General features: G+C 37.1%; 2 protein-coding genes across 10 annotated transcripts in view; both read left to right on the top strand.

Moving 5' to 3' along the window:
• Nucleotides 1–7081, top strand: part of hspa12a (heat shock protein 12A) — a 51863-nt gene extending 44782 nt beyond the window's left edge. For both annotated transcript variants that reach the window (XM_015346994.2, XM_015346993.2), the window contains one exon: nt 395–7081. In XM_015346994.2, the coding sequence (XP_015202480.1) occupies nt 395–1026 (632 nt within the window). In that variant the 3' untranslated portion in view covers nt 1027–7081. The remainder of the gene's footprint in view (nt 1–394) is intronic.
• A 337-nt stretch (nt 7082–7418) lies between these two features.
• Nucleotides 7419–18230, top strand: LOC107077354 (sperm-associated microtubule inner protein 5). Of its 8 annotated transcripts, none has more exons than XM_015347001.2 (8): nt 7419–7894; nt 8444–8547; nt 11218–11445; nt 12225–12402; nt 12562–12656; nt 12770–12837; nt 17716–17766; nt 18077–18230. In XM_015347001.2, the coding sequence occupies exons 2-7, from the start codon at nt 8466–8468 to the stop codon at nt 17746–17748; spliced, it is 684 nt and encodes a 227-aa protein (XP_015202487.1). In that variant the 5' UTR covers nt 7419–7894; nt 8444–8465; the 3' UTR covers nt 17749–17766; nt 18077–18230. The 8 variants fall into 8 exon arrangements, 3 of the variants coding, with proteins under 3 accessions (XP_015202487.1, XP_015202490.1, XP_015202489.1); XR_011189445.1 differs by lacking the exon at nt 12770–12837 and adding an exon at nt 16371–16548 and having other exon boundaries at nt 7442–7848; nt 17719–17766; nt 18077–18118; XR_011189442.1 differs by lacking the exon at nt 12770–12837 and adding an exon at nt 16371–16548 and having other exon boundaries at nt 7443–7894; nt 18077–18113.
• Nucleotides 18231–22887: the final 4657 nt, after the last annotated feature.

Raw genomic sequence — 22887 nt, 5'->3', positions numbered from 1 at the left:
TGTGATGTACATCCAGTTTTTAAATCCAGTTCTAAATAATATGTGAATTTAGAATTTGAGAGATGATTATATGGCCCAAGTTTGTTTTCACAAATTTGAGCAAATAGGTTTTTTTTTCTGTTTACACAAGTCAGTCTAAATTAAATGTACTTTATCCATTAGAGGATATCTGAACTAACAACTTCTAAGAAAAGTAAACCATGCTGGACTGAATTGTATTAAGCAAAATGTTCTCTGGGTCACTTATGGTATCATGTCAGTCCTTTTGTTCCCTCTCCCAAGACAAGGTTGGCTGTTTTCATACACGTCCTTATTTCAAGCAAAACTTGAAAGCTCAAAGATCTTTGTTGTCCTGTGTCGTCTCAGCTCCAGGTGTTTGTGTTTTCTACCCCAGGTGAACTCTTCCAGAGAGCGGAAGTTTCCAACATCAAATTCTTGTTCCTTGTCGGTGGCTTTGCCGAGTCTCCCCTGCTGCAGCAGGCCGTTCAGAACATGCTCCAGGGGCGCTGCCGCATCATCATCCCGCACGACGTGGGGCTCACCATCCTGAAGGGCGCCGTGCTGTTCGGCCTGGACCCCAGCGTCATCAAGGTGCGCCGCTCTCCGCTCACGTACGGCGTGGGGGTCCTGAACCGCTTCGTGGAGGGCAAGCACCCCGCGGAGAAGCTGCTGCTGAAGGACGGCACGCGCTGGTGCACCGACGTCTTCGACACCTTCATCTCCGCCGACCAGTCCGTGGCGCTGGGCGAAACGGTCAAGCGCAGCTACACGCCAGCCAAGCCCTCCCAGCTCGTCATCATCATCAACATCTACTGTGCCGAGCAAGACGAGGTCGTCTTCATCACCGACCCCGGGGTGAGAAAGTGCGGCACCCTGCGCCTGGACCTCACCGGCACCGAGAGCCCGGCCGCGCGCCGTGAAATCCAAACAATTATGCAGTTTGGGGACACTGAGATCAGGGCCTTGGCCGTTGATGTGGCCACCCAAAAGAGTGTCAAGGCCAACATCGACTTTCTCAACAATTAACATCTGCCAACTCCGCAGCCTCCAGCTCGTTGCAAAGCTTGCAAGACTTGTAAGGTTCCAGCCATTATGGGGCGGCAGGGTGGGGTCACCCATTAGAAAGCTATATTATTTGTCAGTAGTCAAACGGTTAAGACATTACACTCCCTTTAGACATTGCAATCCAATAGGTTTAATTGTACCTCGAGTTTTCACAACAGCCATTTTAAATTGAAGCATTTACATGGGAATGTCTGAGACTCACTGTCCCCTACTCTTGGACCAAACTTTTGCTCATACTTAAACACATTCAATTATCCAACACTGTTAATTATGAGCCTTGATGTTTTGTTAAAGGTCATGCTGACACAAGCCCCCTGAAACACCTGTTTGGGATAGTTGTAGGCTGCTAAATGTGATTTACTGTGTGCAGCACATCAGATTACGTGTTGGACTACTGCATTGATTACTGCACTGATTGTGAGGATGGGTTTGTTTGATAGCCCTTTATTTCAATTCTCACAATCCTCCTGTAATATTCTCAACATCACTGGTATGCATATTGTTCAGAAAACACACGCCTTCATGAATCCTAGAATGTGAAATGTTGTTTAAGACAATACGAAAACTGAAAGCTAATTAGAGAATGCTGCTAGCTGTACTTGTTTTCAACATAGCCATAGCAATATGCTTGCAGTCTTTGTTTCTTTATGCCTGCCACGTGAGGGAAAAAAAGACACTATTTGCTAAGCAATTACTGCCTTTTTATTTGGAATTCCAGAGCCTGTTGTAGTGACGACCTTGGAATCTATGATTAAAAAATACTTATTTTTGTTTATTAGTGTATATACAATGTTTAAAATATTGTAATATTTTTTTAATTAGTATTTTAGCAGCTTTAGAATTTGATAGTGCGCTCGCTTCTGTGGATACTGTTATATTAATCTCACCAGCCTAGTATGAACCTTGAAGCTGAAATGTATTGATTGATGAAATGAAAGCATGAGTGACATGGGCATTACTTTAAGAATATATGTTTGGAGCTTGAATACCTGTGCCCTTAAATTTTTTACGGTCTTTTTTTCCAAAAAGAAATCCTGCTGAACTTGAGGTTGATTTTTAGGGAATTACATTTGTAATTTACCACACCTTTTTCGCCTGGGAGTCCACACATTTTGGGGGTATTTATGTTAATCTCTTATGCCAAAATGAATTCAGAGCTTGATGTGGAATAAAATGATTATTGCAATACAAGAGATCATTGTAATATAGGATCTCACAGCTTTGTTCTTGAAAGAGAAAATAACATCAAGAAAAAATGCATCACCACTCACAGGACAACTGTCCAAGCAGATTGATAAATGTCTTCTAAATATAATGTATAATGAATGTAACATAAAATGTTAATAATACAGCTTTGGTAGGTAAAACACATTTTTTTCATTCTTTTTTATAGTTTGAACACAAACTGGTATTTGCACTGGATTACTTTTGAAGGTATACAAAAGATGAAATCATTATTTTTTTTACTAAATTGTTTAGTTTACCTAAAAAAAATTTTTTTTTTTAAAGATTGCGGTCAACTTATCATTTATGAATCAATGGGTCCTTCATTAGATATTAGACTTATGTGGTAGTGTTTGGCACAGGTACCACAACTTGGCAACAGCATTTGTCCAGTTGCGTTCAAATGAACTCTGACAGGTCTTGTTATACACATTTTCAGGTACCATGTGTGCACTTGTACTAAATAATGGAAAAGTAGAGAGAAGAGAAGATTTTGTTTGCAGATCTGGCTTGAAAATTAATGGTTACAGCCTCTGTGATTTATACAGCACCAACTAGATTTACAGATCATGTGCTAATTAGTGGTGCTGTTGCAAACCTGTGAACTTGAGGTACATTTGGCTCTGAGACAAAACTGGACATTCTCTTTGTAAGTTGTGAGAAATATAGTAACAAGCAGTATTTATATTTACTCCAATAAGAACTTTTAAAAATGCAAACATTTAAATGAATTTCTTGTCTTAATTTGGACACTTAAATGTGGTTCTGTTTCCAAAAACATAGGAGTAAGTGCCAGTACAGTATGTGCTGTCTTTAAACTTTCTTATTTATTTACACTTTTCTTTTCTTATTTCTTTACATATGTTCCTCATGGACCATCTGCAACTGATAAACTTCGTATTGATAAAAAAATATACACTCTTTACAAACTAAAAAACGAAGACTATGCAGTGTAACAAAATGTCAAAGTCAAGACCTTGTATTGATACAGAAAATAACCTTTCAATAATTGAAAAATAACCTAATATTACATATAGAGTAAAGATTCCATTTCTGAGAATGTTGTCCTTACTCATAGATGCAAACAGCCTTGAGTCTTTTCAGATTGGGATTGCTGGCAGTTATAGCCATTATCTACTTTGCCTAGTTTCTGTATGCTTCGGGCCAGTCTAGGATCAGGGTTTTCAGTCTTGACTTTTTCATCTGTAGAAATTCAGTTATTGGCTCGCCTCTGGGGTGAAGCTATAGTCACTGAGCCTGCAACTACTAGGTATCGTATCACATACCTAAGGAAAAGCACCTTCACTTCTGGGTTTCCTGTTCCTAAGCAGCTCAGGTAGGCCCACGCCACAATAGCGTTATAGCATGTTTGAAAGTATATGTAAACAACTAAAATTGTTTGTCTTTTTATCTCCATATGATGTTACTAAGCATTCAGTCTGTGAAGACAGCAGATTACAGAGTGTTTTTTTTTCCTTTTGGAAATCAACTTTGATGAGTTGACAGTCTGGATTAGTTTGTGTGATTAATTATCTACCCATGTGTAACGACTATTTGTAGGACTAAAATATATCACAAAGGTGTACACTTTAGTTTCATGAGAATTAAAGTCTAATGACTCCAAAGCATCAGTTATTAATGCACCTCACATCTTTAGTCACTTTGTCTAAATTATTTACTGTATAAGTTGATATCAGATTTTTCAATTAAAACCCGTTAAAATGTTACTGTACATTTAGTAGATGAATACAAGTTTAAGCATTGCATATTGCTTATTTTTCCATTGTTTTAAAAAGAGTATAACCTTTTCTCCCCTCCCCCCCACAAAATTGGTTTTTTTTTTACACAATTTTAGATGGTTCTTGGGCTTTAAGATTGTTATTCTTTAAAGATTTATTTTAAATTCAGTGTGCATATGCTTTTATATACATTTTACAATTTATTACAGTCTTTCCACTGGTACTTTTTGTGAAATCTGAATATTTTGTTTTGTTCTGCTAAGTACATTTTCTCAGTATTTTTACAATAGGTTGTGCATATGTCTAGTCATAACATTATGGTTTTTAAGAATAGTCTCTTCTTAAAAACTGCTTAGCTATTATTAAGATCAATTAACAATTAAAAATAACGAAAATGTCTTTAGAAATGAAGCTCTAGGCTTTGAAAGGATTGTAAACAAAATAATTAGGAAGTCTTGAATTTGCAGAAATGTTTTTTAATTGAGACACTGCATTCTATTACCTTCAGTTTTATTGGATTAAAACCTAATTAAAACCTAATGGGATATTGTTTGAAGATGTCAATACAGAATGTTTTTTTAATTTTTATTCACTCATACAAATAATATAAAAATCATCTATAATTGTGTTTTGTCTAGAAATTACCTTTTAAAATATCATCAATGGTTTACAATGCTGTAGTTTTTAGTTCAGCATTAGAACTCTCTATATATAGTAAATATGTAATTAAGAGGTGGACATTAATGCCATATTAAAAGAGCAGAGGTCCCTGAGTTAATTTTTTTAATTCTGTTCCAAAATACACAAGGTACTGTACATGTAATGTAATGATGTATGGATTTTGATAGCAAAGCAAAATAAGTCTATTGTAATTATTTTGAAAGTTATATCGTTAGAATTTGAAATGGAAATGCTGCCTTACCTGTACCATAATTTTTTCAGGGACGACACTTTTGTTTACCAGATAGTAATGAAGCAAGAAAATCAAACTATAAATGCATCACACTTCCTTGCACGTTCAATATCTAATTCCACTTTCTGTCTAGTTCAAAATTAATTTAGTCCGTGTGTGTGCCTCAAAATGTCATTTTACATCTGAACCTGTCCCTTTTAATGGCAGGAGATTCTAGGGGTGTTGCAGAATATAAATATATACAGTCTGTTTAAGGTATTTATGTTATTCATAGAACTGTTGGATGGAAAATGTAAGAGTACAGGAAGAAGGATTTTTTTCCAAAGCTTTAAAAAGCAGTAACTGCCTCACATTTCTCTTTTGCCTGACTTATTGGGTGTTTCTCATGCATACAGTAATTGCCAAATGGTGAGGTTATCTGGTGGAGAGCATTTAATAAATGGTAAACCCCACAGATGCTCCTGTGCTTTCTTGTAAGTAAATCTAAGCAGTATATAGCAGCTTCTGTATTGTGATTATCAGTATACAGTATATAGCTGGAGGATTCAGAAGGAAACAGAACATCTCTTCCCAGTGTTTGTGTAGGCACTGATCACTATAATTCAAAGCTTTTGTTCTTACCTCTGTGTAATGGTTGAACCTCAATTCATATTTCCTCATTTATCTATTGTTTTTGTTTTTCGTTTCATCAGGATTATGTAATGCTGGAGCATGAGGTGTGTGGCCTTCATTCCCTTAGTAATGTGAAGCAAAGAAAACTGTTTCAGCTCGTAATTATGCAAAATACATGAGAATACTATACAAGAGCTTTGTGACTTAGAGCAGTAAAAAAAAAAATCAAGCTTGTCAACCAAGTCCCTGAAATGAAAAACAAGTTTATAAAAAGGAATTCCTGTCATAGGCTAAAACGATGTTACACATCCCTTTGCAAATGTTACTTTGGAACACCAAAGTACATATATCATGATGCAGTAGGCAAGTCAGTACTAAAGGGTTGTAGACCCCAGCCTCAGCCAGAAGCCGAGGAAAAGTGTGGTTTTAGTCCAAACTGCCACGCATGATAATCATGACAATCATTTAGATTTTTTTAATCACTAGAAGTGAGTGACATACAGCGGTGTACTGTAATTGTGTGTGAAAAGGGGACTCCAATCTGCATTCTAAAGCTGCTCTATAGTCACTGGTTTTGCTGTTGGTACTAAATGTTTTTTTTCTCTGTGCTGCCCTTTGTGAAATGCTATGCTGTGTCGAAAGGAAAAGGTTTACGCACTGAATGGAGTTGTGGTGCATAATTTCCATTTTCTTGTCCAGTGTGCCATGTTTGTCTTTAATGCATTCAACGCCTTTTGTTAAAACACATTTAAAAGGACCCATACCACTAATCTGCTAGAAATATGACACTGTAATATGGAATAGTTAGACATACTATTACAATGTACGATAATACATATAAGTTAGATATAAACCATGACCATGATAACAGGAAAATAAATTAAAACTGGTCAAGTCATTGAATCCAAAGAAACCACATATTTAGCTTTGGGTACAGTTGCATTGCTACGTAATTAAAGTCAAAACGTGCTCAACGGCACATTTCTTCATTCCTGCTTCCTGAGTCGGATAGTATTCGATTTTATTCTAGTATGCGACTAGTAAAAAAGCATGCAATTTCTTTCTTTTACCTAGGTGCATTTCTACAGTATCATATTCTTTAATGTTTAGCAATTCCTCGAGATCTTCTTTTAATTCGCTTCGCTCCTTTTGAATTACAACCCCTGAGGAATTTGACAGGAGAACTGTGACAAGTCAATGAAAATGGTGCGTGACATCTCTAAAAAAATGTAAGCAATACAGAGAAAGTTGATCAGTATGTAGTGTCTTGTGTTAATAATAAAACGATTAAAAAGGCTCTTTAATTGGAGCTTTCGGAGTTATAGACAGAATATGCTTTAGCCCTAGAAAATGGTGCTTTTGCATACAACATGCAAGCTTTAAAAGGTGAACGCATATACGGAGCAGTAGAGGTTGATAACGCTACATAGTTTAAACTGCGAAGTGCTTTGCAGATTAAGCCCGATTTTGACACTATACTTACTTGCCTGGAGTCTTCCAAATGTAACAATAAACGGAAATACAATCACTACTGAGTGTTCTCCAATTACTTTGTTCTTGTCTTGTTTTGGGCTCTTAACGAGCGAACTTCGCTTGGTTATAACCTTGTTTGGGAATGCGTACAGGAGCCCTTGATTAAGTGCTATTGATGCCTCATTTATGTGCAAGTGTCAACTTTAAAACCGGATTGAATTATTATTACAATTACTGCCCAGATATTTGCAGTAGTAATGCTGTTGTTGATGTGTTGATCGTTATGATACGACTATTTTAAAGATTTTACTTAAGGACGGAAACAGAACATTTACATCACATATCCTAAAGTTATACAAAGTTGTTTTAAACATGTTTCGAATATCATTATATTTGAATATTTTTGAATACTAAACAGAAATACCTAAAATAGGCATATTGTGGGCAATAGTATATTCTCCACAAATACAACTTATTTAAAGATTGTTAATATAGTTTTATCATTTGATGACTTGTTCCACTTTAAGATTCTATAAAGAAAAAAAGCAGTTCGGCGTAACCCTAGAACCTATTGTCGTCAACAGGCTGAAACACCAGGAAGAAAATGTAGAACACGTGTATTAATACTTAATTAGGTTTGAAACAACTGCTAGATTAAGCAAAGAAGGAGGAAAACCGTCACTGCAAACACGTCACAACGTCTATTGTTCATCTGCTGCGAAATACAGTACAAATTATGAATGATTGTGACGTCCGCCCGACGAACAATGAATATGCTTTAGATGCTGAAGATCCGGCAGACTTTACCACCCTAAAATAAAGGTAACATCCTAAGGTGTTTTTCTTTCCATGTACTGTATGACAAAAGGTCAGTCATGTTTTGTGAATTGTAGCCATTGTGAAGTTATTATTAAAAGCATTAATATAACATTTCCATGTATTAATCAAATAGAAACGAATTTGGGATTTCAATAACATTTAGACAGTTGCTTCGTTAGTACGTAAATTGTAAATAATAACAGTTGCATTGATTGAAATGTTAAATTGTGCAATGTGCTATTGCTTTAACCTTGTGTTTGTACTATATGTGAAGCTTCTTTCAAGGCGAAATAAAAAGGTTAAAATAGAAATTATAGTCGTGCCTGTCAGAGATACAGAAGGTAAACCTCTTTGTGGGGGAGGGTGTTAATGAAGAAAGGATTGAATTTCCCTTTTGCAGTGAATACTGCTGCAGTAATACAACCGAGAGCCAATTGCTAGACTGTTTCTAATTCTAGCAAAAAAAACACCCTGAGTCAGAAAACCACTGTAGAAAGACAGCTCAGGAAAGACTCATTTCATATTCCATTGCATAAAATTGTAATATCTGACTATAGAACCATTTAAAGTCCAATAATGTAGTTATCTTTCTTACTAGACCCCATATCCATATATTATGCATGGCTGTCCAACGATCTGCACGTGAGACTTTTGGATTCAGAGAGGACTGCAGGTTCAATACACTGCATTCTAGTTATACAGGTACTGTATGAACTCAATTTTCAACAGAGCAGGCATCATCACTTCTGTGTGATGCTAAAAACTGTCAACCAAAACGTCTTTATTTTCTATCTTTGTGCAACTGAGAATGAGTAGCTTTCCTTTGTAGCTTTCATTCATCTTGTCATCTCCCACTGTGGAATCTTAGCCCTTTTGGTACCTGACATTCACAACAGAATTTAAAACAGCACCTAGAATCGATGGATATACCACATTTGTTATAGCAAATTAAGTTCAAACACAGCAGTTAGTGAGGCTACTGTTCTTTGGCGCAGTATTGCCCATTAGGCCAAGATCTCCAGTTGTACTGCAACAGGCTCTCCTTTCCATTCTGCTATAGCAGGTTTGGTAGGGAGAAAAGTTAGATTAGAGGGGCCCCTGCAGGGCAGTAGCAGGGCTGCATCTAGTATGAAGGCAGAGCCATTGCAGTGTTCTGTGTTTTATATTGTTTGCAATCTTTGCTAATTTTGCTTAGTTGTTAGTAAATTGTTTATGTTATATAATTTGATCATAAACCAATCCTGTACATAATCCAATTTATTATTTATCATTATTACCGTGCTACAGTGCTGAGAAAAAAGTTTGACTTTCCCTTAGGATTTTACACATATTTCCTATATTTAGAATCTAAAATCTTCTTAAATCTTAATCTGAGTCCTACTAAAACAATAAACCTGATGAAACAGATCACACAATATATGGTGCTCTTTCAACATGTATTTATTTTCAAACGATGCAACATTCGATATCCATGTGTGACATACAGTATGTGAACCTTCAGTAACTGGCGACAACCCCCTGTGCAGCAATGACTACAGCTAAACATTTTCTGTAAGTATTGATCAGTCTCTCATAGTGGTTTAGAGGAATTTTAGGCCATTCCTCCTTATAGGAAACCTTCAACTCTGTGACATGTTGCCTTGTAAGGACAGCTCCCTTTGGGTCCTACCACAACATTTGCATAGGGTTTAGGTCTGGATTTTGACTAGACCACTATAAAATGCAGAATTTGTTCTTCTGCAGTCATTCTTTTGTAGATCTGCTTGTATGTTTAGGCTCATTGTCTTCCTGCAAGAACCACTTTCTGTTCAGCTTCAAGTCACAGATGAAAGGCTTGACATTCTCCTCTAAAATCTTCTGATACTACATGGAATTCGTGGTTTTGTCAATAACGACAAGTCGGACATTTTGGTAGGAAAACCACTCCTGGGTAAAGTGAACGTGGTCCTGAACTTTCTCCATCTGTCTGACAGTGGATTGGTGGAGCCCCAAATCCTTAGAAATGGTTTTGTAATCCTTTCTGGACTGATGAGCATCAACAACTCTTCAATTTCTGAGGTCCTCAGAGATTAACTTAGATCATGGCTTTACTTGTTTCCACAAAGCTGTATGATAAAAAACAAACTCACAATGCTCCTAATCGTTATGTAGAGTGGGGCCTTCCAAACCCAGCTCCCAAGATCTACCTGATTATTTAAACACCTGATTCTAATAATTCACTTAACTGAATTAATTCAACTAGTGGTTTACTCAGTTATTCACATCCCCTGTTCCTTAATTAATCACTGTGTATTTAATTAATGCAACATTTTGTTCCAAGAGAGATCAAATCGGTTACTTTAAATCCTTAGAGACATTCACATAGATACTGGTTTTGATGTGGATGACACAGTGGCACAGCTGTTAGCAGTGCTGCCTTGCAGCACTGGGGTCCTGGTTCCAATTCCCAGGGTGCTATCTGTGTTGAGTTTGTTGGTTCTCTCTGTGTTCATGTAGGTTTACTCCCACAGTCCAAAGACTGATAGGTACAGATAGGTGAATAGGCTGCTGGTTGTAGTGTGTGCATATTTATGATTGTATCTGTGTCTGCTCTGTGCTGCACTGGCGTCTCCTGTCTTGGGTTATCCTGCCTTGCCCCTGTTGCTTGACATGATAGGCTCTGGCTTTCCCATGAACCTGTTTTGGATTAAGCAGTTAGAAAATGGATGGATAGTTTTCAAGAAGGCTATTATGGTAAAACTAGGAAATGTTAATATTTATTTTTGGGGCTCACAAACTTTTTCTTGGCACTGTATATCAATATAATCTGTTCATCAACACCTATGTAAAATACCTCTGTGATTGATTTATAATGGACTACTTGAATGGAGTCTTTTCCAAGGATTAAAATTAAGCCTGGTATGACTGTATGTTGTACTTCATATTTATTTCTGACAATTAAATTGCTCCATATCTCAGGAGTGCTTTTAGTATTATTACTTACTTGAATGGAGGTCTGTATATCAACAAAAACTCTTCATTTATCTTTCACGTCAAATATGTTCCTCAGAAATGATTAACCAAACATGAACAGAATTAGTGCAGGGATTTTATCACTATCAGGGGATATGGATGTGTTCTGTTGGTTTAGGATGCTACTGTGGTTAGTTTATCTCAATGTCTCTTTACACACATTTTGAAAAGAACTTTTTGGTCACAAATATCAATTTCAATTTTTTGTACCATACAAACACTGTACCAAAAAAGCATTTGTGGTCAATAGCAGATACAGTATTTTTTAAGCAATAGTGATGATGACCATTACATTTCCTGCACTCTCTTATTTGTTCAGAGTGAATTAAAAGGTTTTCTTCATTTGTGTCTATCTTGTAGGCTACATTCCACAGCGAATTTACCAGACTGGGTGTACTTATGCAAAGGAGACTTCAGAATGCATGGAGACCTTTTGTGATACAACTCAGAAAGCACTAAAGGACAAGGCAAACTTTGAACTGATGATCGTGTCTGCTCCCAGGCTAAAGCCCATTCGGTCCGACCAAGAAGTTACACTAGCATTGGAAGAATATTGCCAAAGGCAGGCAGCCGCTTCACATCAGATAGGTATAGAACTTTGTTTCTAATGTTTGAGCTAACAGCTTGGAACATTGATGACATGCTTTTCTGAAAGTAGAGACATCATTGGCTGAAATGGATACATATTTCATCACTTTAAGAAAATAATTCAACAGTATTAACACCTTGAAAGCCATTCCATTCAGGGGTCAGCCAACCTTTTAGAATATGACTTATATTACAGAATATTATTGGCTTTTGTCCGTGCCTTTTGAAGGACCCTTCCAAGTAACTCATCGATTATTTGCTTGCCTGAACAATGGCAAGACCTGTTCAAGTAGACTGGGGAGTGAAGCAGTATGCAGACAGTCCCCCTGTCACGTGAAGTCAGAACAGCACATGGAGTCCAGGGAGCAGGAGTCAAACTGAAGCACAAAATTGGTCTTGATTGGAAACCTGCAAATGTTCTTGCTGTTTTCTAGTTGAGTATTACTGTTGTGTTGAAAGTAATCAACAAGTTACTGGATACTCAATATATGTTGTAATGAGGCATGTAGTACTCTGGGTAACCTCAAACTTGCATGTCCATTTTCTATATTAGATGGAGTTTACTGAGGTGTCTAAAAGTATTAGGTGAATTGCAGATTCTTTTCAACAGGTTTGAGCCTCTACAATCATTACAATGAAGGCCATTGCAAAACAATTCATAAAAAGTGTGATCATACATCACTTAAAAGAAGTGAAACTATTCTTTCAGGCAGTATAGAGAATAAAACATTAAACTGGTAGCTCACAAAAGGCTTCATATTTCCCCCATGTTTGTGTAGGATCCAAGAGAAGCTTGCTGGAACCTCCCAAGATTGGTTGGACTGGGTACGTGCCAAAAGCCAAGGTCACTGACTTGGGTTTGGGAGTGCGGTACCATGTGATGAGTGGACACTGCTTTGAAGCATTCAAAAACTCCATCACGAAGGAGCCACAGCCTTCCTCAAGGCAGACACACAAGTAAGTTCCCTCTGAGTAGAGACCCATTTCTGGAAAACAGCCTGCATGGGGAGATCAAGGAAGTTGTTTTATGAGATCTCAAGAGGAGGTTGTCAGTAGGTCACACATGCTAAATGTTTTTTTTTCATTCTTGGATCTTTCTGGTCCTTTGCGTTTCAGAGATGACTCTCATGGTATCCCTTCTGCAGACATTTCAGGATCACGATTGTACAGGCCAGAAGGGATGGTGCCAAAGTACACTGGATACATACCACGTAAGACAATAGTTTTTGAATAACTTTAAAGAATTTTGTGGCAGTCATGCATGCAACTAACTCAGAATAGTAATACTGTTTGGTGAGTGAAGGAATTATGATGTGAATTTCAGGACCTGTTTTCCAAATGTGTGAGGTGCAGATGAGCATAATACATGCTAGAAGTGACTGGGCTTCCACAGTAGGTAGCTTACTTATTAGCATATGGTTTATCCCTGCAACGTACTGGGTGCCTGCATGCCTCAGTAAGACACGTGCCTCTCCTCTCTGGACAAAGACTTGAAAATGTTCACAGCTGATGATTCCAAATTGGAAGGCTACATGAGAAAATATTTTTTTTTTTAAATATTGCATTGCTCCTTAGATGTCTATCCTTTGCATAGAACCTCTCTCTACCCATCTTAATATATCTTGGGAAATGTGAGGAGATCAGTAAAAAGAGTGTCCTGAATTGTCTCCTTGTAATAAGCTTTTAATTGTTTTGCACATATCCTCTTCTGGCAATATGAAAGCCATATCTTTAAAAGTAATTCTGATTAATATTGTGGATATAGGTTAGTCCTGTATGTTAACATTTATGTCACACATTTAAAAATTGAGAAGCATACAGTATGAGTTGGACTTTTTATTACATTATGAAATATCAGCACTGCCCCCTTGTGAATACTTTGAAGACTATGTAGCTGAAGCACAAATATGAGAAGTGAAGGGCAGCTCATTTTGAACATGGACAAAAGTAGACACAATTACAAAAAACAGAACAAAAGACCATACTTCTTTTAAGATTTTGGGCTATACTTTTCAACTTTAAACTGATTCTTTCCAAAGCTATTTATCAACTAAATGATATATGAAATTTATTGAGACCCAGATGTGTGTACTATAACCATTTTACAGTGCTATGAATGATTTAAGTACTTATTTACAATGAATGTACTTTTATTTATATCTTGTGTAGCATATATAAAGCTTTGACCAGTAAAAATACTATTTTTGAGATTTCATGTTTTTATGGAAAAAGGAAAACTTTGTGATTAAGAGTGATATAATGGCTCTGTGAAATAAATGCATTTGGCATAATTTATAAACTAACTTAAAGAAATTTCAAAACCAAGCAAAAAGCATTTACATTTTCTTCAGGATATTAGCTTTAAAGAGTTAAACTACAAGAAAAGAAACAAGAGATCCATGCTGTGATTTTATCAAATTTAAACAAATAATAATGGACTAACCTTGTATCAAAAGGTGGGTATTTACATCTCACAGCTGACATCTCGCAGCCTTTAACAGCCAGAGTGCATTTTGGAAAGTATATTGTTTTTACTTCGTCCCATGGCAAAGTCAAAAGAACCTACACTGTCTTAAAATCATCTGAAACCAGATGACCAGATGCCAAATCTAGTGGACAGTTTCACAAAATATTTTCTTTGCTGTGACCTAATGCACACTTCAAAGAATGGAGGCCTCTTCTTATGATTGCTGACCATGCCTAGTGTTGCTTGAATTGGTCAAATCAATTATACTGACTTAAAATAGAACTTTAATCAAAGAACAAAGAATGTGGGAATGTAATTTTTATTCTTGGAATGTAACTGATAAGCTACAGTATGTTCTTGCTGTCTCTGTAACAGAATATGCCATATCAAAAAAAGTGAACCGAGTAAAAAAGAAGTCAGAGATTTGGCAGCCTTGGTTCTTTGGAATTCCCTTATATTTTTATACAGTTATTATTTTGTGATGGACCTACAGTGTATTCCATCCTTCCCCATGACATGTCAAGTGAAAAGTTATCCAAATGCTCTGAAAATTAAACCAAGTATGGCTTGCAGAACAATGTGTCTTTACGAAACCTACCTCAACATCTGGCTACATTTAGTTGGAAAACATGTTTTAGATCTAACTACTACTAAATAGGGCCTCTTAACCCCATCAAGGTTAGGGCATTTTTGGGGGAGGTGTACAAACATACATATTGAAAAACATCTATGGAACAAATGCTGTTGCTAAGGCAATCTCGAGGATGATATTCCCAAAGAAGCTCTCCAGTACCACTGCATGTTGCCTCCCACATTTCCACTCAGGATAATATTGTAATATGGAGCCACAGTAGTCACTTTACAAATATAATCGTGTACCTATAAGTGGGAGCTTGACACATTTTCAGTTATTTGGAGCCCTCAGCATTAACGCTTATCATCTCAGTTCCCTTTGTCAGGTAATCATATTAATGACTGTAGGTTAACACAAATAAAACCTACACAGCAATCACTTGTGCAAGCAAAGAAGATTGTACTCCGCATTTATTATGTTCTCTGCATGTGTATCTATGTGTCCAAATAAATGTACACAGCTGTGCAAAAGCCTTAGAAATCCAAGACAAAACTTGAAATCATGATAAACAAACCTTGCAAAAGGATTTGGGGTCCTGTTTTGTGAAATTAGAAAAAATCTGCATGCACTCTTATTAAAATACAATTAAAATAACTACTTTATTATTATTACTAACACAATTATTATGCTCAAACTGAAAACGTCTAAGGCTAAGATAAAGTAAATTCCAATACATGCCAGGAAAAACTAAAGAGAAAAAACTGAATATGGTGATTGCAGACAGTAAGTATTCAGACTCAATATGTGGTGGCAGCATCTTTGGCAGTAATTACAATCACAAAGCTTTTTGAGTAAGTCTCCACCGACTTTACATACTGGCTTGGTGCCATTTTGCCTGGTTTTCTTAGCAGATTTGTTCAAGCAATCAGAAGTTACTTAGGTATTGCTTATGGTTAAAGTCTTTCCACAGATTCAGGATTGAAGTCTTTGACCTTGCCACTCAAAGACATTTATTTTCTTATTCTTAATCTGCTTGTGCTTTGGATCAATGTCCTGCTGAATGTTTAATTTTTATTATAACACCTCTGCTTGTTATTAATACAGCTCAATTTGAGTGAAAAGAAAGCAAGCTATTTGTTTAGTAATCTTTACCTTAAAAACACCTGAGACTTTTACATATATACATTTCCAGTGTCATTTCCAGTGTTGACTTTGATTTTATAAGAACATGAGAAAAGTTGCAAATGAAAGGTGGCTGTTTGGCCAATTTGGTCATTTAGTTTATTTGGTAGTACGTTTTTTGTATCCAAGCATTTCATCCAGCCATTTCTTGAAAAAATCCAGGGTATGAACTTCTACAACAGGGTGAGGTAGCTTGTTCCATACTTCCACAACCCTTTTGGTAAAGAAGTACCCCCTGCTCACAGTTTTTATTGCACGTCGACTTAGTTTTCACTTGTGCTTGTTGATTCATGTTTCACTTTTCATTCTGAAGAAACTGGTTGTCTTTATCAGTGCTTTTGTGGATTCTGAATATTTGTGTCAGGTGCCCTTATAGTTTTCTCTCTTCAAGACTAATAAAGCTTCAGTTTCTTCAGCCTGTAAGTGTAGGACACTCCCTTCATCCCCAGAAAGTATTTGATTACTCTTCTATGGACCAACTCAATGTCTATAACATGCTGACCACAGTTGTACACAAAATAATTTCTAGTTTTGCTGACGCAATTAGCTCAGCAATTACCAGTTAATAATCTCTTTTGAAACAATGCAAACAAGGAATTCAGTTAAGGAAGCAGGAATGACATGGAACATTATTCTGTCACATAATTTAAAATAAAACTGCAGCATGACCTAATATCAAAACGTGTACTGCTTGTATTGCAGATAAGCGATTTATCAATGGACTGACCTATGGAAACATGTGTCGGAGGAATTCGGTTTGCAATCACCTTGAAAATTCCTACGGAATGCATTCTGCCAAAAAGCAAGCTTTCCAGTCAGTGTCTCAATAGCATGACATGGAGAAAGAGGAATCAAAATGAGGAAGATCCTGAAGTTTGGGGTATATAACACTGAGCAAATGAAATATATTGTGTTTCTAAATATCAGTTTTTAGGTCTTTTGTCACATAAAAATGCCATTAAGAAGCTTGTAAAACATGTTCTGCAGATCATGTCAGAATGGAGTCAGAATGTCCTTTATCAGCCACCATGGAGAACAGTGATGATTTTTTTTATTAGTTTATGGATAATATGGACCTCTGGGTTCACATAAATATTCCTGAAGATATTTATTACAGTTAATATTTCTTCCACACCTAACCCTGACATTCTTCATTGGGTGATATAAGCCATACAATAGTTACAACACCTAGGAGCACAACGTGTCCTTCTTTTGGGCAGTTTCAAGCTAGCTTATTTTTACCTGTTTGCTATGACTATGGGCAAGTTAGATACATGTAACTGTCTGACATTCTGATTGTCCTTTTCATTTTCTCTTTCTGCAGACACAGTGCATCTCACTGTGGGGGTATTCTTCTTTTTCACTCTGGAATATCAAACGGCCTAAATGCCTAAACACATACCGGCAGCCAGCAACTTCATTCTCCAATTCAGATAAAATCTTGTGCAAAACAATTATTGTAAACACATCTGTCCATACTTTTTAACTAGACATAACAGTTCTTTAGATATCTGTTTTCATCCCAACTTTCTATTTCTTCAAAGCAAGTACAGTACCTCATGAGTATGAAGTGACACAAAGTGTGACAGCACACACACATGGTAAGAACATGTGTTCTTGTGAATTGGAACATGCAAATGTGAACATATTAAAGGCAAACAGGCATGGTCATTTTCATGCAATGATGAGAGTGTCTTGAGTATCACAATAAACTCTGTCAGCAACTTCCATGTTTCCATGAGGGGAACTGCATTTCCATGAAAGCTGCTGAAAGAAATATTTGCAATGTCAAGTCACTGGGATTTAGGGTCCATTAACTAAGGTTTATGGTCCACCCTCACTAGACCCAAGTAGCTATATCAAGTGACAGTGAGCAACCATAATTGACCCAGACTCAATGGCAGGAATCATCTGATTTCGACAGACAAACTGAGGATTATTTCTGCACAGAAACTACTATGCCATGTGCATGAACATGGATACCAATGCCTTGCACAATGGAAAAGGAAGGTGGTGTCTGAATAACCTTCGGATGTGTCTCATTCAGCAGCTGCAGAGCCAGAGTATGTGGGAGAAATGAAGAATGGTTTGCTGAGGTGTGAGTAGAAGAATTATTTTTTTTCAGTCAAATACTTGTGTGAAAATAATTGTGTATGTGTGTGGCATAGAATCTAGCGTTAAAATTAATTAATGAGAACATAAAACTTAAGAAAGATTTTAAATGAGAGGAGACCCTTTTGTCCAACTTACTTGGTTGGTTGTTCAGTAGTTAATTTGTTTTCAGTGTTTTCTAGAAATAGCCTAGAGTTTGGATCTCAATCATGTGACTGGGAAGCATGTTCCAGATACTCAGCAATCTGTGTAAAAAAACATTTCTTAATTGCCATGTTAAATTAATTCCCTTTTAGTTTCCAATTGTGACACCAGGAGCATCCAGACTTGAACACAATCTCCTGGGTCCAGGGATCATTCTTGTTTTTCTTCTCAGACTTGTGTGGTATGTTAACCAAAAATCAAACCCATGTTCTAAATAAAGTCTCACCGGTGCTTGTAAAGCTTGAACTTCTCTGGACTTTAATTTTTGTTATATACTCAAACATTGGTTGCATTTTTATTGCTTCCCCACATCATCTCAATTAATTAGAATTGGTATAATAATAAAATTAATTCTAATTACTTACATTTGTATAGCACTTTATAGACCAAAGGATCCTAAATTGTTTCACCTATACCATCCACTACTGAAGTGCAGCACTCAGCAGAGAGACACACAGAAGTCATTAGGCACCAGCAGCCCCAATACATTGCTCGTCTAGTGGAGAAATGACCCTCAGCTAAGCAGCTTACAGTATTTCACTTGGAAGAAGGAATAAAGACATTCTTTAAGTAACTGTTTTCCAGCAATTGTGTTTAGATGTGAGGTTGTTGAAGCCTTTTGAAATCATATTTATGTGGGATGTTTTCCGTATTACTGTATTTGTTTCGGTGTTTTTGAAACCTTAATTACAGAAAATATATTCTCATTTTACGAAGAACATTTTAGGGAACTTGTTCATGAGAAATGGAGTGCTCACCTGAAGTCCGAGAAGGATGACGACAACCAAATCACTACACGCTGCAGCTGTTTGGAAGCATAATCGTTCCTGACGTAATTTCTCCTAAGCGTAACATAAGCAACACTTTTCATCTCATGCAGCCCTCCTCTAGCCCTTCTTGACCTGTGCAGCTTCCCCTTGGTGAACTCCTCACTCTGCCATCTTGTCTAATGGCTATGGGATGGCCCTCAGCCAACCAGGCCAAGTCAGTTCTGATTGTAAAGACTGTGAAATATACAGTAATGCTATTCAAGATGCCCTGCTTTGATTCCTGCAAAATGTGACAGTTCAAAGGGGGAGTAAAGTACAAGTACATAAGTACAATAAATACAATAAAAAACTACAAATGACAGGAGGCCGTTTGTGCTCTTTTTTATAGTAAATCAAATATTGATGGTTGATCGGCTAATTGATTATAAATTACTATCCAGTCATTAATTAAAAAAAAACAAAATCGAGTTCTGTAGATGTCCACTGGCCTGCCTTCGTGCCTTTAAGTAATAGTAAAAAAATATTACTGGTGACCAATTGACGGGGATTGTTAATAGAATGCTGGATTTTTCACGTGGAGTTGTACTTGCATAAAGGGTGTGTTTGTACTCTATTTAGTAGACCGGCTCACACACAAAAAAAAAAAGGTTTCGGAGAAGATACCAAAAAGCAACGAGGAATCTTTTTGTGATAGTTGCCGCTGTTTCTTTACAGGTTATATGTTGATGTAAAGTAATATTCCACGTTTTCGCTGTTTTACATCGAACGCTCCTTCCTTTTGAAGGAATCCTCGATTACTGAGTCTTCACTATTACTACTAGTTTTCCCGTCCTTATTCATTGTTCTCTGAGTATAGAATGATTTTATCATAACTAGCCATTTGAATTATTGCATTTTTAATCATTAGGTACCATAATCCATTCCATTGAAAAGTTTTGTTAGATCGTCTAGCTCGACAACTAGTGAAAATAAATGCGCATCTGTTTAGAAAGTATCGGAAGAGATAGTTTACGTTGGCATTATCTGTGGAAACGCAAACGGTAGGACTCCCAGCGGCTCAGATAGAAGATATTTAAGCGAAAGATAGTCAAGTGAGAACATACCGGCTCTAGGAATTAAGAGGCATTGAGTGTTTTTTTTTTTAATTTTAAACTTAAAAATGTAAACATTCTTTCCAAGACCTGGTTAAAGGAACATCACGTGATAAACAAATCACCAGAAATGGGGAGCACTACTGTTGTCAGCTCAAGACATTACTTAGTTTGTCTTACCGTATAATCACAGTCCCAAAGATTATTATGTAGTTAATGAAGTGAGGAATCGTGACCTTTATATTTACATCGCTATTGAGCACTGGATGTGTAAAGCCCCACTATCAACAGCAGGGGTTTTCTAAAGTTATGCAGCATTGCACAACCTCTTAAATTCTACACTTTTAACTTTTAACTTATATACTTAAAACTGATTGCCTTTTGTATTGCTTGCCATTGCCCTGAGGAGGGAACATATAACATCTTTTTCATAGGTGGATCTTCATGCTCATTATTTCCTGTCTTGTATATACAGTATACTAATGGAAAAAAGAAACGCAACATTTTCTGGAATGAGAATACAATAGTTATAGCTTATGTACTTTCACAAAAAGTTGTCGATTTGTTTTAAGCCCACTGACCAACCATACAGCTTGTGCAGTGAGGCATTGCAACTTGCCAATCACACAAAAGCTCGTTAGGTGCACTTTTACCCACCGAGGTTCAGGTGGAGCAATGCCTGATCAGGTCAGTCAGTTTTCTGTGCATTCCTGATTGCCACAAACGTCACCAGAAGCAAGGGAGAGGACCATTGGCATGCTGCAGGAAGGCATGTCATGTGCCAGCATTGCCAGACACTATGGAGTAGGCTGCTCCACTGTGTCCCGACTGCAGAGAAGGTTTCAGCAGACCGGCAAGATAGATGACCGTCCAAGATCCATTCGCTCTCGGGTGACCACACCAGAGCAGGACCGACACATCAGACTGGTCCATCTGAGAGATCGTTTCAGATCTGCCACCCGTACTGCTGTTGAAATTGCCAGCAGACACATCAGTGACAGGACAGTGAGGCTCCAGGCTGCTGGCCTTGGAGCAAGGCGACCTGTCAGAGGGCCTCTGCTCACACCTCCTAGACGTCACACCCGACTGGCCTGGGCCAGACAGAGGCTGCGATGGACTCATCAGCAGTGGCATCAGGTCCTCTTCACGGATGAGTCACTCTTCAGCCTGTTCCACGCAGACGGGAGGGCCAGAGTGTGGAGGAGGAGGTGCTGAGTTTCTTTTTTCCATCAGTATATATATATAGTTTATTTTTGCTATCTGCAGGCAGCATGCTACTATTCTTTTCATTAAATCACCTGTGAGATGTTTAACCAGACTTGAATTTTGTCTTTTAAGTTTAACCTTCTTTACTGCTTCTACAGGGTTTTCTAGGAGAAACAATAACTGTAGAAGTTTCTTACCAGATCAAACATTTTGAAATAATTTTTATTCAAAGTTAACCCTTAAAGATGCAATAAGAAAGTAAATTCTCTTTGCAGCGGGAGGGCACTGGGTGAAATAATAGCTCAAGTCACTTTTGAGTTATGAGAAGACCATAGCAATTTTTCATTAATGATAAAAAGGAGAACTGCACTTGGCTGACTTTCTGGATTGTGGAAACCAAGGTACCAGAACACTTCTGCGCTGACCTATATGACTTTGTTGCTGCAAGTGAGTATGAATTCTATGTTTAATTACGGTTTAATCTGGACTTATGAAGCTGAAACACTATCTGTATGAATACATCTACAAGATCTAAATGCAAAATATGTTCCTGATTCCATTCCCCGAGTTTCACCTGAGTAGTCACCTGTTGTATTTGTCCTCCTGTCAAGTACTGTATCTGGGTGTTAAAGACCTCTTTTTGCCATCCAATTCTTATTGGCTAGGAAAAAACAAAAAACCTTAACTCTAACCTCTCTGTCCCATGTGATTCACACCGCGTTTATCAGGACATTTGTCAGAAACGTTTAACCAATTGTAAATGACGTCACACCCCAGATCTATGGAATTAATAGAACTATATCCTATTTAATGTTTATCTTGAAGCTGGGGTTGTGTTTTCAAAGTGTTTCAGTATATTATTCCTTGGCCAGGCCTCCCTCCACTTTGTTTCTAAACTTTTACTGAAAGTAATGTCTCACATAACAGAATATAAGTTTGTCATCCTTAAATTCTACAAGGCAGATGACTGTAATTACTGGAATTAACAGGCTATTTTGTCGTTAGTCTTCTTATTGAAGGCTGGAATAAAAAAAGTGACTGCTGTCTAAATGAATGTTGAAGAAATGGGCAAGTTCCCTCAGACATTTAAATCAACATATAATACTATAATGTAGTTCTGCCTCAAGCTGTACAGCAGAGCAACAAGGAGATTGTTCTGATTGGTATTGTGCAGTGATGATGGCTGGCTGCGAAAGTCAACATGAATATGAATTTACTTTGTCAGCATTATGATGGAAATGGCAGGCTTTTTTTAATGCCCTATTTTACAACATTGATTATAGGGTGGGGATCTAAATAAATGAGTCCACAACAATGCTGTGCAATCAAGCCTTTATAAGCAAGTGAAATGCCTGGGACACATAAATGAATACTGAATACAAATGTGGCCTATTCAAATTAGATACATAAGTGACACATTAAGCTGAATTTTGCTGATGTGCACTACGCCTAAATGGGAAAAAAAGAAACAATCTTAACATGTAATTTAGTGCAAATGTCTGTTTTCGCAAAAGCGACAGTCAGTCTTTCAACATTATTAAAAGTAATGTTTATCAAGCTGCTGTTTAGACTTTTTTTTACAGTTCACCAATTTAGTCAAGAAAATAGGAAAGGATTTAATGAACCTAAAGGGTATGGAATGCCAAACATATACGTTTGAAATCTGAATTTTCAATGACTTTAGATCACTCACAGTTGAAAACAGTGTTTCCCATAACTATTTAGACTATAAAAATGAAATGGAGTTAGAACAAAGGGTAAAATGTATAGACTTTCAGAATGTGAAACTCTAACGTAGATTGCCAACATGCATGCATTTATTTCTGTCTTCAGTAG

Source organism: Lepisosteus oculatus, chromosome 4 (genome assembly GCF_040954835.1).
Source record: "Lepisosteus oculatus isolate fLepOcu1 chromosome 4, fLepOcu1.hap2, whole genome shotgun sequence".
NCBI classification, from domain to species: Eukaryota; Metazoa; Chordata; class Actinopteri; order Semionotiformes; family Lepisosteidae; genus Lepisosteus; species Lepisosteus oculatus.
Note: the sequence above shows the minus strand (reverse complement) of the source record. Positions and strands in the feature narration are given on the sequence as shown.

Coding starts and splice junctions, on each gene's coding strand:
- LOC107077354 (XM_015347001.2), top strand. CDS start 8,466: ATGGCTGTCCAACGATCTGCACGTGAGACTTTTGGATTCAGAGAGGAC. Junction 8,548..11,217: donor ACTGCATTCTAGTTATACAG/GTACTGTATGAA, acceptor TCTATCTTGTAG/GCTACATTCCACAGCGAATT. Junction 11,446..12,224: donor AGCCGCTTCACATCAGATAG/GTATAGAACTTT, acceptor ATGTTTGTGTAG/GATCCAAGAGAAGCTTGCTG.